This window comes from Pagrus major, chromosome 19 (genome assembly GCF_040436345.1).
Source record: "Pagrus major chromosome 19, Pma_NU_1.0".
NCBI classification, from domain to species: domain Eukaryota; kingdom Metazoa; phylum Chordata; class Actinopteri; order Spariformes; family Sparidae; genus Pagrus; species Pagrus major.
Genome location: NC_133233.1, coordinates 12,237,453 through 12,250,939, shown reverse-complemented (window position 1 = coordinate 12,250,939; position 13,487 = coordinate 12,237,453). Strand labels below are relative to the sequence as shown.

At 41.0% G+C, this 13,487-nt stretch overlaps 1 protein-coding gene across 1 annotated transcript; it reads left to right on the top strand.

The window, feature by feature from the left end:
• The first annotated feature begins 337 nt into the window (after positions 1 to 337).
• Positions 338 to 8,196, top strand: eef1e1 (eukaryotic translation elongation factor 1 epsilon 1). The gene is made up of 4 exons (XM_073488691.1): positions 338 to 453; positions 1,111 to 1,308; positions 3,865 to 3,960; positions 6,220 to 8,196. Exons 1-4 carry the CDS (start codon positions 370 to 372, stop codon positions 6,361 to 6,363), a joined length of 522 nt encoding a protein of 173 aa, XP_073344792.1. The 5' UTR covers positions 338 to 369; the 3' UTR covers positions 6,364 to 8,196.
• The last annotated feature ends 5,291 nt before the right edge of the window (positions 8,197 to 13,487 follow it).

The following is a 13,487-nucleotide window of genomic DNA, read 5'->3' as shown; positions in this document are numbered from 1 at the left end:
TAAAAAAAGAGAATTAATTTATAATATAATTGTTAATTATATTGTTATTTTTTTTTTTTATTATTTTATTGTTTTTTTTATTTTTTTTTCGATTTTTTTTTATATACCATATTTTTAATTTAATTTAATTTTATTTAATTTAATTTTATTTTATTTTATTTTATTTTATTTTATTTTATTTTATTTTATTTTATTTTATTTCATTGAACGGATCGACGTCTCATTCACTGATGCAATGTGATGAAAGACTCGCATGCTGTGCTGTTATTGGTTAACTCTACAGTCAGTCAAAACGTAGTGGGCGGGACTAGACAGTTTCACCCAATCGGGTCACACGCACGCTGCACTTCCCCTCCGACAGTCGGAAACATGGCGCTCCGGGAGCTATCATCGCTGGAGAAATTTTTAGGATTGAAAAAGCCGAACAAGTACAGCACACAGGGGGATAAAAAGGTGACATGACCGGACATGTTAGTGGCGTCCACTGTTGACTTTAAACCGCTGTTTTAATTATATAAGAAGCCTGTAAGCTATTGAAATTAGCACACAGTAGCTAGCTAGATAATGCTAACACGCTGGTCATGTGTGTTGATAGTGTTACATTAGGCTCTGCGCCATTTCTACCTCGTGTTATCAGTTGATAGTCAGGGATATTTTACATCGGGTAGGCTGATATTTAAAGAGCATTCAGGCAGCAACATTTGAGGCCAGCTGTCTGATATCCACAGCTCAGCACAATAGAAATAGCTCCTTGCTTTGCGCATGCCCACACATGTAAAGTGAGAGGAGGAGTGAGCTGTCACTGTCTGCTGTAGAGTTATACTGTAGGACTGTGACATGACTTGCACCAGAAGTAGTGATGACTGAAAACGGGATGAGAGAAAACAGCTTAATCTTTAGGGAAAGGTTGATGTTAACCCACACACTCAGCCTCATTTCATTAATCTGCGTTATGAAGTGACATATTGATATCACTGTGCATATGAGACACTCCCTCACAGCCAACAATATGTATCACAAATGTGTTCAGTCAGTCTTTAAGAAGGTGAAAAGCATGTCTGAAATGAAATCCAACTCACTGCGCTTTCCCTGCCTCACCTCTCCATGCAGGTACCTGTGCTACAGAGTAATAATGGTTCCCCACTGGTGGGGCTGGTGACCATTGCCTGTCACCTGGTCAAAGAGGCCAAGCGCCCGGAGCTGCTGGGTGACTCTGCAGAGAGCAGGGCTGTGGTGCAGCAGTGGCTGGAGCACAGAGTCACCAAGCTGGACGGCTGCACAAAGGAAGACATCAAGACCATCCTGAAGGTAAAGATGCGGATATTCAAGAGAAACCTTTGAAGTCTTGTTCTTCCAAATTGCTGTTGTATTGTGTCTGTAGACTTAAATGTGTCTGTACTCACGATTCCCCCAGATTTGAACGCAGCTAATTGTGTTAATTCAGTTTTCTTTTTGCGTTTTTGTGTTTTCATTCTCTACCTTTGAGAGGCGCCACGGCATCTCAGTTTTTCTCACATTCCCCGTCTCTGCCCACCAGCCAGGCCACTGTGCATGTGTGTGTGTTTGTCTTGTTAAGTCACAAGCGACAGGAATACAGACTGATGTATGGCCCTTCAGTGACATGGCCCCACATGACAGAGAAAAATGCTTTAATGTGCCTGACGCCAGTCAGCGTGAAATGGATCACCAGCCACTGGTCTTCTGGACGCTGGGCGCCTCTTGGCACTGTTGTGTCAGCGTGAAGTGTGTGTGTGTGTGTGTGTGTGTGTGTGCGTGTGTGCGCGCGCTCTTCTCAGCGTGACACACTGTTGTGGCATGGCTAAGGAGTCATGCTGTGTGGCAGCATGCTATCTGGACAGGCCTCTTAAATATTTTAATGGTGCCACTTACAGAAGGAAGTCGCCCTGAGCAGCTCTGCTCTGGTCCCCGGTGGCCTCCTGTCCTGTCCTGCTGCTTTATCTCTGTCCTTAACACTTCTCTCTCAAGCACACCAGTCATCTCACATTAAATTGTCCAGAGATAAAAACTGTCAACTGCAGGAGTTCTTAAACTTTCTCACCCCGGGATGCAAATAAGAAATTCATAGTTTTTCAAGCTGAGACTTGTTTCTGAAGTGAACATCTTGTCACTCATGTAATGTGATGACAGACAAGCAAGGCCAATTTGGCCCTGAACCCAAAGTTAGATACATGTCGAAAATTAGAACGGTGCTGGATGACTTTCTCTGCCACAGACAGACTATTATCATTGGTTGTATGAAGCAAATGCCAATTATATCGGGGTCAGTCCTCACGTTTTCTTTCGTCAACAGAGAGCACCAAAATCTTGAAGTCCATGTGCAGCATTACAGGTTTAATGATTTCTTCCTTCAGACGGCTGTTTGTTTTTGACAAAAATCTGTGCACCATTAATGTGACAGGTAGAAAACATTCATTAATTTGAGATGTCCTCAAGCGTTAACAGTATTCTGATATTACCGTATCAAGAGTTCATCAACAGTGTGCTTAGGGCCAGCAGAATTTTTTTTTTTTTTTACTAGCTGTAACGTCAGAGTCAAATATGTAGAAAGGCAACAATGATAAATGGTCTCTTGAGTACCTATACGTAGAAAGAAATGGGCACAAAGACATGCAATGAACTGCAATATTAATTTAGATATATCTTGTGGTATTCTTGCTTATTAGTTCCATTCTAATGTAAAAATGAACAGCTGTGCTTTTCCAGCCCGGACATGACCCACCCAGAGGGCATAAAAAACACAAATTCTAATACATTTTTTCACATTTTTTAATTTTTGAAAGTGTTTGCCCTAACTCTGTCATTACACAACAGTACTCTGTTAAAATTCTGTTGCAAACTCTCCCAGCAATGTTTTATCTGAATGTATCAATGATTGGTCACAGCTATGGGTGCACGGTTAAGGCGGGGGTAGGTAGAGAAGGACCCCGGTCTGGAGGTCCATGTGTTGGGTGGGGGTTGCAGGGGAGCTGCCTCTCCTCTGATGCTCGACTGGGCTTCAGCTCCATGGCTGTAGGCTAAGAAAAGCAAGGATCTGATTGTGGAAGGGGAGGAAGTCTGCAGTCTTCATGCCTTGTTTGGCATCACCCACTCTTGCCGCACAATAACTCCATTTGCCCCCAAGATGCTCTGTGTGCGTGGAGTGTTCCCTTCGCACAATGTACAAGTGCTAAAGATGGTCTTTTCCCCTGGGACCAGCACTTCCATGCACGACTTTGCACACACAGACATGGACTGCGGAATACGCATGACGATGCCCAAGTTTAGGACAGCTTCATTAGATTTGCAGGCGAGAGCTGGAGTCATTTGGTTGCGGAGTAAACAAATAGTCTGTTTTGTACAGCATCTGTGCTAAGTCGCCAGTAATGGGGAGAGATGCTATACCCCCTCAGGTTACATATTATTCCTAGCCACGTAGCACAGCACACACACGCATGCAAGCTAGGATCCAGACTTGTGTACCTCACGCACCCACAGATATATAGGTTAACGAACCTGCTGTCATGTCTCCATCAAGAGAGGAAAATTATGTTTTTTTTTAAAAAGAAATTCTTTTTTGTTTAAGTTTGTTTTTCAACATCAGCATAAAAGCGTATTTACAATAAATCCACAATAGACTTTCGTGAAATGCAGAATAAGTCACGACAGGACCAAAACACCACCTCCTCTCTTCAAGGAGGCTTGATTAGTTATTCATATTAACATAATTTTCTCCCCTAATGTATAATGTATTCATCTGCCATGTGAAGACAAGTGTGTTTACATGGGACTACATTCCATAAAGCATAAATTAACAACCTCATTTGCATTGCAAAGCTTTTTATGTTGTGGAAATTATTCTTGCAGGACCTCAACCTCTACCTGCAAGACAAGGTCTACCTGGCTGGGAACCAGCTCACCATAGCTGATACTTTCATGTACTATGGAATCCATCCGCTCATAGTAAGTCACATTTTCTCTCACTGCTGCTCCTGTAGGTGTCAGGATTCAGACTTTTTTAGCGCTTATAATCACTTAAACTGTAATGTGTCGCTAAAACGTAAAGTAAATTTCAACTTAGTGAAAGGAATTTTGGGGATACTTAATGGTTTTGTTTAGGGTTGAACGAACAGTTATTTTCATTGTCAATTAACGTGTCTATTATTTTCCCGATTAATAGATGAGTTGCTTTGTGTATAAAATGGAAGGAGATAGTGAAAAATGTAAATCAATTCAATTCAATAGTTTACTAATTATCGATTAACCATTGCAGTTCTAGTTTGGATTAGTTAATCGTAGGTTTTGGGTTAAAAAACATTAAATCCTTACATTAGGTTAGGATCAGGGTTGCAGTTTCAGAACCTGTGACTTTAAAAAAAGGAACATTTTCTACTAATTTCTATCTATGCAATATGATTTTTAGAGTGTTCAGTTAAACCTTTACTCATTTAGGTGCACTCCAGGGTCACATTTAAAGATTTATGTAACTATGAATGAACTTTTGAAAAGAGTTTTTCAAAGATTGCATGTACAGGGGTAAATGTGATTGATTTGCCTTGCCTTGTTCTCACCATGATTAACCAGAGACTCACTCATTCGTCCATTCCTTCATCCCTTCATCCATCCTTTTCCCTCCCTATCAGTGCTCACTTCAGTCAAACCACAACTTTAATAAGAAATTTGTCACAGTGCATAACACACAATTAGACCAGTCATTTGGCCAAAGGGCACAAAGAACAAGTTGGCAATAAACACACGGGTTATAAACACATTCTCACTTCTCTTCAGTGAAATAAAGTGATGTGGCACAAAGTGAAGTCTTTAGCCTCAGACCAGGACAAGTAAGTTTGTTATGCCTTCAAGGATTCCAAAAAAGTGAGTTCAGAAATGGGAGAGACGGAATGAGATGGAGGGGAGGGGGGGGATCACATGTTGAGAGATGTCAGTGGTTGTGGCGGAGATGGAAGGTTGCCCCCCGCCACCAGGCAGAGGAGCGTCACTTTGGTTTGCAATCAGTGTGGTTTTTAACCTCGGGGACAAGGGGTCAGCCAGCCCAACCCTTAACCACAGCCTGTCCTGATGTTCAATTCATGGAAAACAACATTACACAAACATTAAACCTGACTGATGCTAGAATGGTTTTGGGCTGGACTGTTGTCTGTGTGGGGAATTTCCACATTTCAGTTAATTAGATGGTGAAAAAGCACACAGCTAATAAAATTTTTTTCCAAGGACGTCCTGATGTATTTCAGTATTATGTTTCGCCACCTGCGTTGTGCAGTAACAGGAAAGTGTGTTTGTTCGACACAAACTTGTCAATCACGGGCAGTTACTAGAACACTTGTGCGACATTTGTCGTAATGAGAGTCCGAGCAACTCGGGCAGAACTCCACAGAGGGGCTTTCCTCAGACCTGAGCAGTTTTTGTCATCAGTTCAGAGGCCATGATTAACTAACATTTGTCACTGCCATCTTCAGTTCCTGATTTGGAAAATTGAAGGGGAGTAAACCTTCCAGCGAGCAAAGCTTCAAAAGTTCACAATAAGAGGAATCATTTCTTCCTTCCAGCTAATTTTCTTATCTCTGTTTTTTGGTCACTTTTTATATTTGATGAAAATCTGTCTAAATCAGGGGTTTCCAGGATTTTTGGCTTGTGATCATACAAAATTGTGAACCTATAAAAACTGTTAACTTGTGATCTTAATAGCATCACAAGTTATCAGTTCTGATCAGTATGACTGGAGAGGAATTTTCCGTCTCGGGTTTTAATGTCCTGGAGAAAATTTAAAAAAGTAAAATTATCCAGTTTTTGTCTAAAAATAAGAAGAAAAAAAAAAGTCAGAACCAAATAAGCAAAGTTGTGTATAGTTGAAATATCCCTGTCTGCATTTCTGGCATAAAAATTGCTTTGAAGACAGATAATCTCTTTAGACAAATCTCAAATAAAATAACCTGCATTAACTGAAATCTGTGAATACTGCGGCTATAATTTACGATTATTTTCAATGTCGATTAATCTGCAGATTATGTTCATGATTAATCAATTAATTGTTTAGTCTATAAAATGTAAAATGAAAATGTATTTTCTTTTGATCAAATAATCACTTAATTGACAAAGCGTTGTTTGACTACATAAAATATAAATGCACAACAGCATGTAATAATATATACTTTATAAAACTGATTAACCAGTGTTGACCTCACCTTCTCCTCTCTCCGCCAGGTGGACTTGGCCATCCAGGAGAAGGAGCAGTATGTAAACGTGACACGATGGTTCGACCACATACAGCACTACCCCGGAATCCGACACCACCTCCCTCCCGTAGCCGTGCTCAGGAACAGAATTTACACCAGCAGACACCACTGAGAACTGACTCCACCCATCCACCCAACCAACCCAGCCCAACTCGTCACAATCTCATCTGTCGTATGGGCAAATTATTTGGTGAAATCATCACCATCATCATCACAATTTAAGGATGTTTCCTCATAGTCACTTCTACCCAAGATCTCCTTTTATTTCAGTTTTTTCAGATCATGATTCCTGCCTTTTATGTTTAGTCCTGGTCACATACCTGAACACTGTCTGTTTGCTCTTGTGGGAAAATCTGTAAAGAGCAAAAACACTAAAACCTTAGTATGAATATGAGCTTCTGAACCCGATTCCAAAAAATCCAGTTAAGTTAAAAAAAGTCTGTTTTAATCATTATATTGTTCAGTACCATCGGCTCAAGTTTTGGGAGAGGAAGCATGAATTTCTGGTCATACAACCCTGCTTGCTTTATTCAAAAGAAGTTTGGTGTCTTAACCCTTATTCTGTTACTAGGGAGCTCAGTTGTGAGAATAACGTCTGTCCTTTATGTTTTTTGGTTGAATATTTGTGTGTGACTTTCAGAAGTTTGTAAAGTTGTTTTCAAAGGGAATGCTGTATGGGTTGCATTGAAGGGAAGTGCTGCTAGCTTGTTGAAAAGGTGTTTCTATTTATAAATGGTGGTTAAATGGTGATTCTTTGTGTAATCTGAGCCTTGAATATGCCACGACAAGTATTACAGGTTCAAAGAAGACTTAATAAGATGTTATTTAACTGGCGGTACATTATGTCCTGAGGAAACGCAGCTTCCTTCATGCCATATCAATGCATTTCAGCAGCAGTTTGTCAAAATAAATGTGGTCGCCTTTTCAAAAATCCTAACCCCATAATGACCACAGTCAATGCTGAGTCCACATCGTTCTGCCATCTCTCTGCCCTGATGAATTGGCCTCTCTCAGCTTACAGCCATATCAGGACCCTGGTGTTTATGTTTTTCACATGCAACTCTCAGCCATTTCACTGGACAGTTTAGTTTCTCTCGATGTGTGTGTGTTCCTGATTACATCCCCGCTCTCTGTCCCACTTCCTCACCACCAGTCGTGTGGGCAGCAGCGAGCAGTTGAGCGTCAGCCCCAGAGTCAGAGATCAGAGTGAGGCTCCAATCAGTCCCACTACCACCACTGTTGATGCTGCAGGCCACAGAGAGGGCAGCGGGCTCACCAGCTGCCACACAGATCCAGCCAGCCAAGGCCAGAACCCAGGCCCGTGGGCGACAGTCAGCCACTGTGTGTCATTTCAACCCTCACGCTCCCACGGGGGGCTACTGGAGAGAGAGGGACCACGGAGAGAGAGAAAAAGAGCACCCAGAGGCCGAGGGATCTTTTTGTGACATGTGAACAATGATCCGCGCGTCTGAAAGCCTTACTGCTGCTGGCTGGATGTTTGCTGTTAGCACTATTAACAGGTTTAGTCGTGGCGGTGGTGGCAGAACCTGTAAACTCACATTATGTTAAATGGTAATTATAAATAGACAAAGAACAGTCTGAACGTGTGGTGGGATGAGAGAAATGTCTATTCAGTCAGCTGTTATTGATCAAATTCCAATTTTCAAGGCTTTTGCTGGTGTATAAATCAAAGCGTTACTTGTACACACTAAAGTCTTTGAGCACAAATACTAAACTCTATAAACACTCAGTTTTGTGTTTGCCTCAATGCTTCTCTTCTTCCTTATTGTCTTATTCTGTAAAAATGCTCCCATTTCAGCCTTATGTTTAATTTCCTCCACCCTAACAGGCTCTACGTATCTTAACGTCTGCTGCTTTATGTCATCTGATGTAACTATGATGTTCACCCCCGTGCCAATAAATCAAAGGGATTCGCAGCTCATGACCCCTGACCTCTCTGCAGATCTTTTTTCACTGTGTTCTCGTCGCATTCTCCGAGAATTCGTTTTGCGTAAACGAGCCAGAAGACAGAGCCGCCGTTCAGTGAGGCTACGTAAAGAAAGGCTCGCTGAGTGTTTGCGGCAAAGTGCTGTGAAGAAGATGTGAAGGATAAAAACAGCTCGCAGTCATTTGAGCGAGCCTTGTGACTAGTCTGGGCAGTTTATGATGTGGTCTACTATTAAAGAAGGCCTTGTGCTCTCGGTTTTGTTAAAGTTTGGTTGGAATGCTGTCTTGAATGCGCAGCATCAGACATGACCCTAGTTGTGAGGTGTAAATAATGAAGCTTTGCCCACATAAGTTGCAGCTGGACAGATTGTTCTGGATTCACATGTTTGTGATGATGCCATGGCTACAGACCAAAAGCAAAGATAAAACCTTTATTGTTATGGATGCCAGGGAGCGAAAAAGTTGACTGTAAAGGAATGATACACCCCTTATTGTGCCCATGAAAAGATTCTGTTAAACAGGTATATGACAAACCATGGAGCTCGTTAGCCTTTTAGATTGGCAAAGCAACATTTTTTGTTAGGTAAGGCCAAATTATAAGAGTCAGATTAAGAGAGAGTTCAATACCACTGACATTACACATGATATCATTGGCTTGGACAGTGGAAGGCAGAATATCGATACAGTAAATGTTAAGATAAAATACAATCAATAAAAAAGTCATTCTTGAGAAAAGCTGAAAGTAATTGAGTAAAAGTCGAGTATCTGATAATAAATGTACTTAAGTAACAAAAAGAACAAGTAAATTATACCTAAATATACATGCATGTATATCCTGTATACTATGGGTCACCCGATTTGCTCATATTCAGCAATCTTTTGATTATCTTTTTTGTTTTTGTTTTTTATTCAATTACTGATAAAATAAAGTAAATTGAAATGTGTTCTGATCTGATGCAGCATGAAATCTGAAAGGTAACTTAAGTTGTCAAATAAATGTAATGGAGTATAAAGTACAATATTTGCCTGCAAAATGTACTGGAGTGGAAGTATAAAGTAGCAGAAAATAGAAATAGGTGACAACAACCAAAATGGCCTTAATAGAAGACAGCAGCAGGTTTTAAAAAAAAAAGATCTGAATTGAAAAAACTTAAAAGATGGAAATTAAACTGATAAAAGTGACCTAGACTCAGATAAACTGATAATAACAGCTAACGTATCCAGTGGATGAATTATTTTTTTATTAGATTGTCAACTTTTTGTCTATTTGATGTCGATTTATTTCAGTCATCCTCCGGTTCATCATTTGATATTCTCCAAAGTGTTCGAGAATGATCACAGCGGTAACACGTCATAATAAACAAATAATAAATGGTAAATGTATAGTTAATCAAACTTAAGTTGATAGGTATTTCACCACTACCAAAAGCAATTAAATGCTTTATTGTTAACTGTGAAATAACTAAAGTTTAAATAAATATAGATTTAACATTTATTAATGATGGGTATTATAAAGGGTTACTATTACGACTGTAGAACACAAAACGTTGATGAGCCAGTCGTTCTGAAACTACTCCGTCCTTATGTGGCTTTGTGCTGACTGTTGGCAGAATCTCAAAATGCTGGTGTGGTTGGGCCTCACAGTCAGAGTCCTCCCTGATCAAACCTGAGTGCAGTCAAAGCACAGGCGCAGCGACGAGGCCACAGCAGGTAACCAGGACAGAGGCACCAATTAGAGACGACCTTCCCACTGACTTCTGAAGGCGAGGGGAGCAGCACACTGCAGGGGTGGCCCTCCAACCTGAACACTCAAGACCCACCCACTTTACCAGCTGTGCCCTCGGCCTGCGGCAGCCTTATTGACCGCTGACCTCACTCCGCCGCCTGGTGAGGGAGAGGTCAAAGGTCTAATAAGGTAGGGTTATCATCAGTTTTTACTGATGACTTCATCTCATCATGGAGCTGTGGCAGGGAGAGGTGCCTCTCTCTGTCTCTCTCCAGCAGAGAAAAGGAGGGCAGAGGTGAAATAAGCTGTGAAAAGTTATTTAATAAGAATATTTAACTAGGGTGGTTTTAGCAACGTACTTGAACTTCCACAGAAATGAGAAAGATGATATTTCATGTGTCCATACATTCCTTATTAATGACTCCTACAACACAGACTTCAGAGAGACTTGCTACATCTGCAGAATCCAGAGGTATCAGTGCTGCCAAGGCCCATAAACACTTTGATTAAGAGCTGCCCCAGACAACTTTTTTAATTAAGTTAAAAATAATATACAGAGATGCATTAAAGACAGGCCCCATGTAAGTACAAGAACCAGGAATACGCATAACACTCCTGATAATAGTGAATAAATAATCATACACATAATTAATTGGCATCATATTACATCACTGCCAAAGAGGCCATGCACCTAGGTGGCCCTGTTTCCTGTACCACATCAGCAAGTCATCTGAGCACTACAGAGTCAGGATTAGAAGAAATAAATAAAGATGTTTATAGAGAAACATAAGAAATATTTAGTGTCAATTCAAAACAGAGAACGTTCTCGACTCTTTTGCTGATTAACAATTTAAAGACAGCCTGTGTAAAGATTCTGACAGTGGCGAGCAATTACAAACCAAAGCAGTCAAAATATGGCATTAAACAACGCAGAATACACTGATCAACACAAGTGTAGTTTCACACACTCTGACCCAGATTGCGACCAAGACTTTACTAAACCAGTCTCGCATTGTGACATGCAGTTAGCGGGGATCCTCGTTGTGCGTCATCATCCGTCACCTACCACTGTCAATTTTCAAATAAAGGCTAAAAAATCCATAAAATAATGAAATATGTGACATTCTGTTACTGGAGAATAAGAGGAAGGTTTATGACCATTCTGTGTCCTGCTTTGAAACGCTGGCTCATGTCAAACTGCAGCGTTAGGTAGTGTTAATCAAATATGATTAAATATGATTTCAGATATGAAATAGGATTCTGTCACTTCATTATTTCTGATGTCAAAATGTTTCAGGAGCATATTTTAGTACAAAGTTTCTTACCCAGTGGCCATGTTGAAAACGATTGTGATTGTGAAAGAAAAATAGCATAGAAACTCGGGTAATAACTCAGGTATCATCACACGGTGGACATTTTCTCCGATGCCACGCTCAGGGTGGAAAACTCAGATGTTGTATGGCTATGGTTGGAGGTCCTATGAAAGAAGGGCATTCGACATTTTGGGGACATAGGGCCACATTTAAAGGTTTAACAACATATCTGATAACTTTTAGACCACAGCTAACTTTAGCATTCAACTACTATTATTTCTAAAATATCCACGCACATCTTGGACACATTTATTTAAGCCTGGAAGAATGTAATCCAATGCTAACATTAGCTTGGAAGTGTTTGGATGCTAACATTAGCTGATGGGTTATCAAATGTGTTGTTTTAACCTGAAATATGGCCCTACAGATTTTCACTGTCATCGTTTTGTTGTTGCTGATCACTTGGGAAGCTATGAAATGGTGACAAATAATCATTTTCCCAGCATTTGAGTTTCCCACCCTGAGCATTACATCAAAGGAAAATGGCTGCAGTGTGAATATGGTCTATTAAACCATTAAATATTTACATAACAAATAGTTGCTTGCTGCTGTATTAATGGTCACAATCTAATATGCCTAAAGAGCTGTCTTTAAAGAGCTGTTGAGCTGACGAGTTTAGCCTCCAGTAACACAAATACACAAAGTTAAGTGTCCATGGAAAGCAGATTTTGTCGGCGAGCTGGACTCCCAAAATCAGCAGTCACTGATCCGAAGTGAGCCAAAAGTTGCAGGAGCAGGGGTCACTGCTGTCTCTTCATGATGAGGGAAAAGAGTCAAACGTTCAGGCTTTACCCATGTCACCTCCTCATCCTCTCCCAACACCTTTGTCACCTTGCGTTAACTTAACATAAAAGAAGGACAGTCGTCCCCTCTACCCACGCAGCAACTAACAGCCACGCAGCCGCCACCACCCTTCATTAATTCTTATTAACAACATCAGAGAGAGGGAAACGCATCGGCCGCGACATCTGCTAAGAGCAGGAGGACTCCCTCGTCTCTCGCTGACTGATTCAGTGGAACAATCAACACCGCGTGGTGGTGAGGGGAGCGTTAGCGTGTCGTAAGCTCTTTTGACAGGACTTATCGACCGCGCTCCATCGTGCTCTTACACTTTGTGACAGTTGTACCATGCGCCCATAAAGATGGCATCTGATTGTCTGTTGCAATTACATGAGTGTATGAGCAAGGACGCAGCTATGACGGACGCAAGGAGGGAGGAGGGGGGGCATGTGTTGTTCACAACATGTTCTTGCAGTAAAGTTATTCCTGTAGACGTGAAGAAGAGATTTGCTTTCTCCACTTTATACGACTTCTATAACTTAATATCTTTATATAGAAATGTTAATACGTGAAGGTTCATCCTTTGAGCAAATACACACTATTCTTGGTTACAATTAATCGTGTTGATGCTCAGAAAGAACCATATTAAAGGTACAGCGTGTAGGATTTAAGGGCAGAACTGGAATATAATATTCATGATTATTCGTGTTTTTGTTACCTCAGAATGAGCCTCTTATATCTACAGAAGGAGAGGATTCTCCCATGGAGTCCGTCATGTTTCACTGCCGTGTTACTACAGTAGCCCAAAAAGGACAAACCGAACCCTGGCTCTCGAGAATGCCTTTTGTATGTTTTGCATTTTTTAGCAGCCACTGTAATGAGAAGGGGAGGCGAGGAGTATTCAGCTGGTTGGTCCTCTTGAGGTGTGTCAGACCACATCTAAGAGATTAACTGTCATGTTAGGGGATTATCTGACAGCCTTAGTAAGGCAAATATTAAAGGAGCTGCTAAAATGTGGAAATGCGCTGACATCACTCAAAAGAAGTCTGGTTAGTTAAACATATTTGGAAGAGACAACAAAGGCTCATCTGCCAGATGTTGTTACGTTACATGTTTAGCCCCATTTATATTCATTAAGGGGTTAGGATGTACCTGCATGAGTGGCAGCTACCGGCATAGGCTCTGGAGCTACCTCAAAAATGTAACTAGATACCATGGGGATACTGTGCGGACCCCAGCTCCAATAAGCCTGGATGCCATTCGGGATTGTTGAGAGTGAAAATGACATGCAGCACGTTAAAAAAAGGGTCTCTGTTATTTTCTCCTTTCAGTAACACACAGCTGGCAAAGCCATGTCCAAAGCACACCTTCTGCTCACCAAGCAAAGTAAACACAGTTGTCATGGGGAAT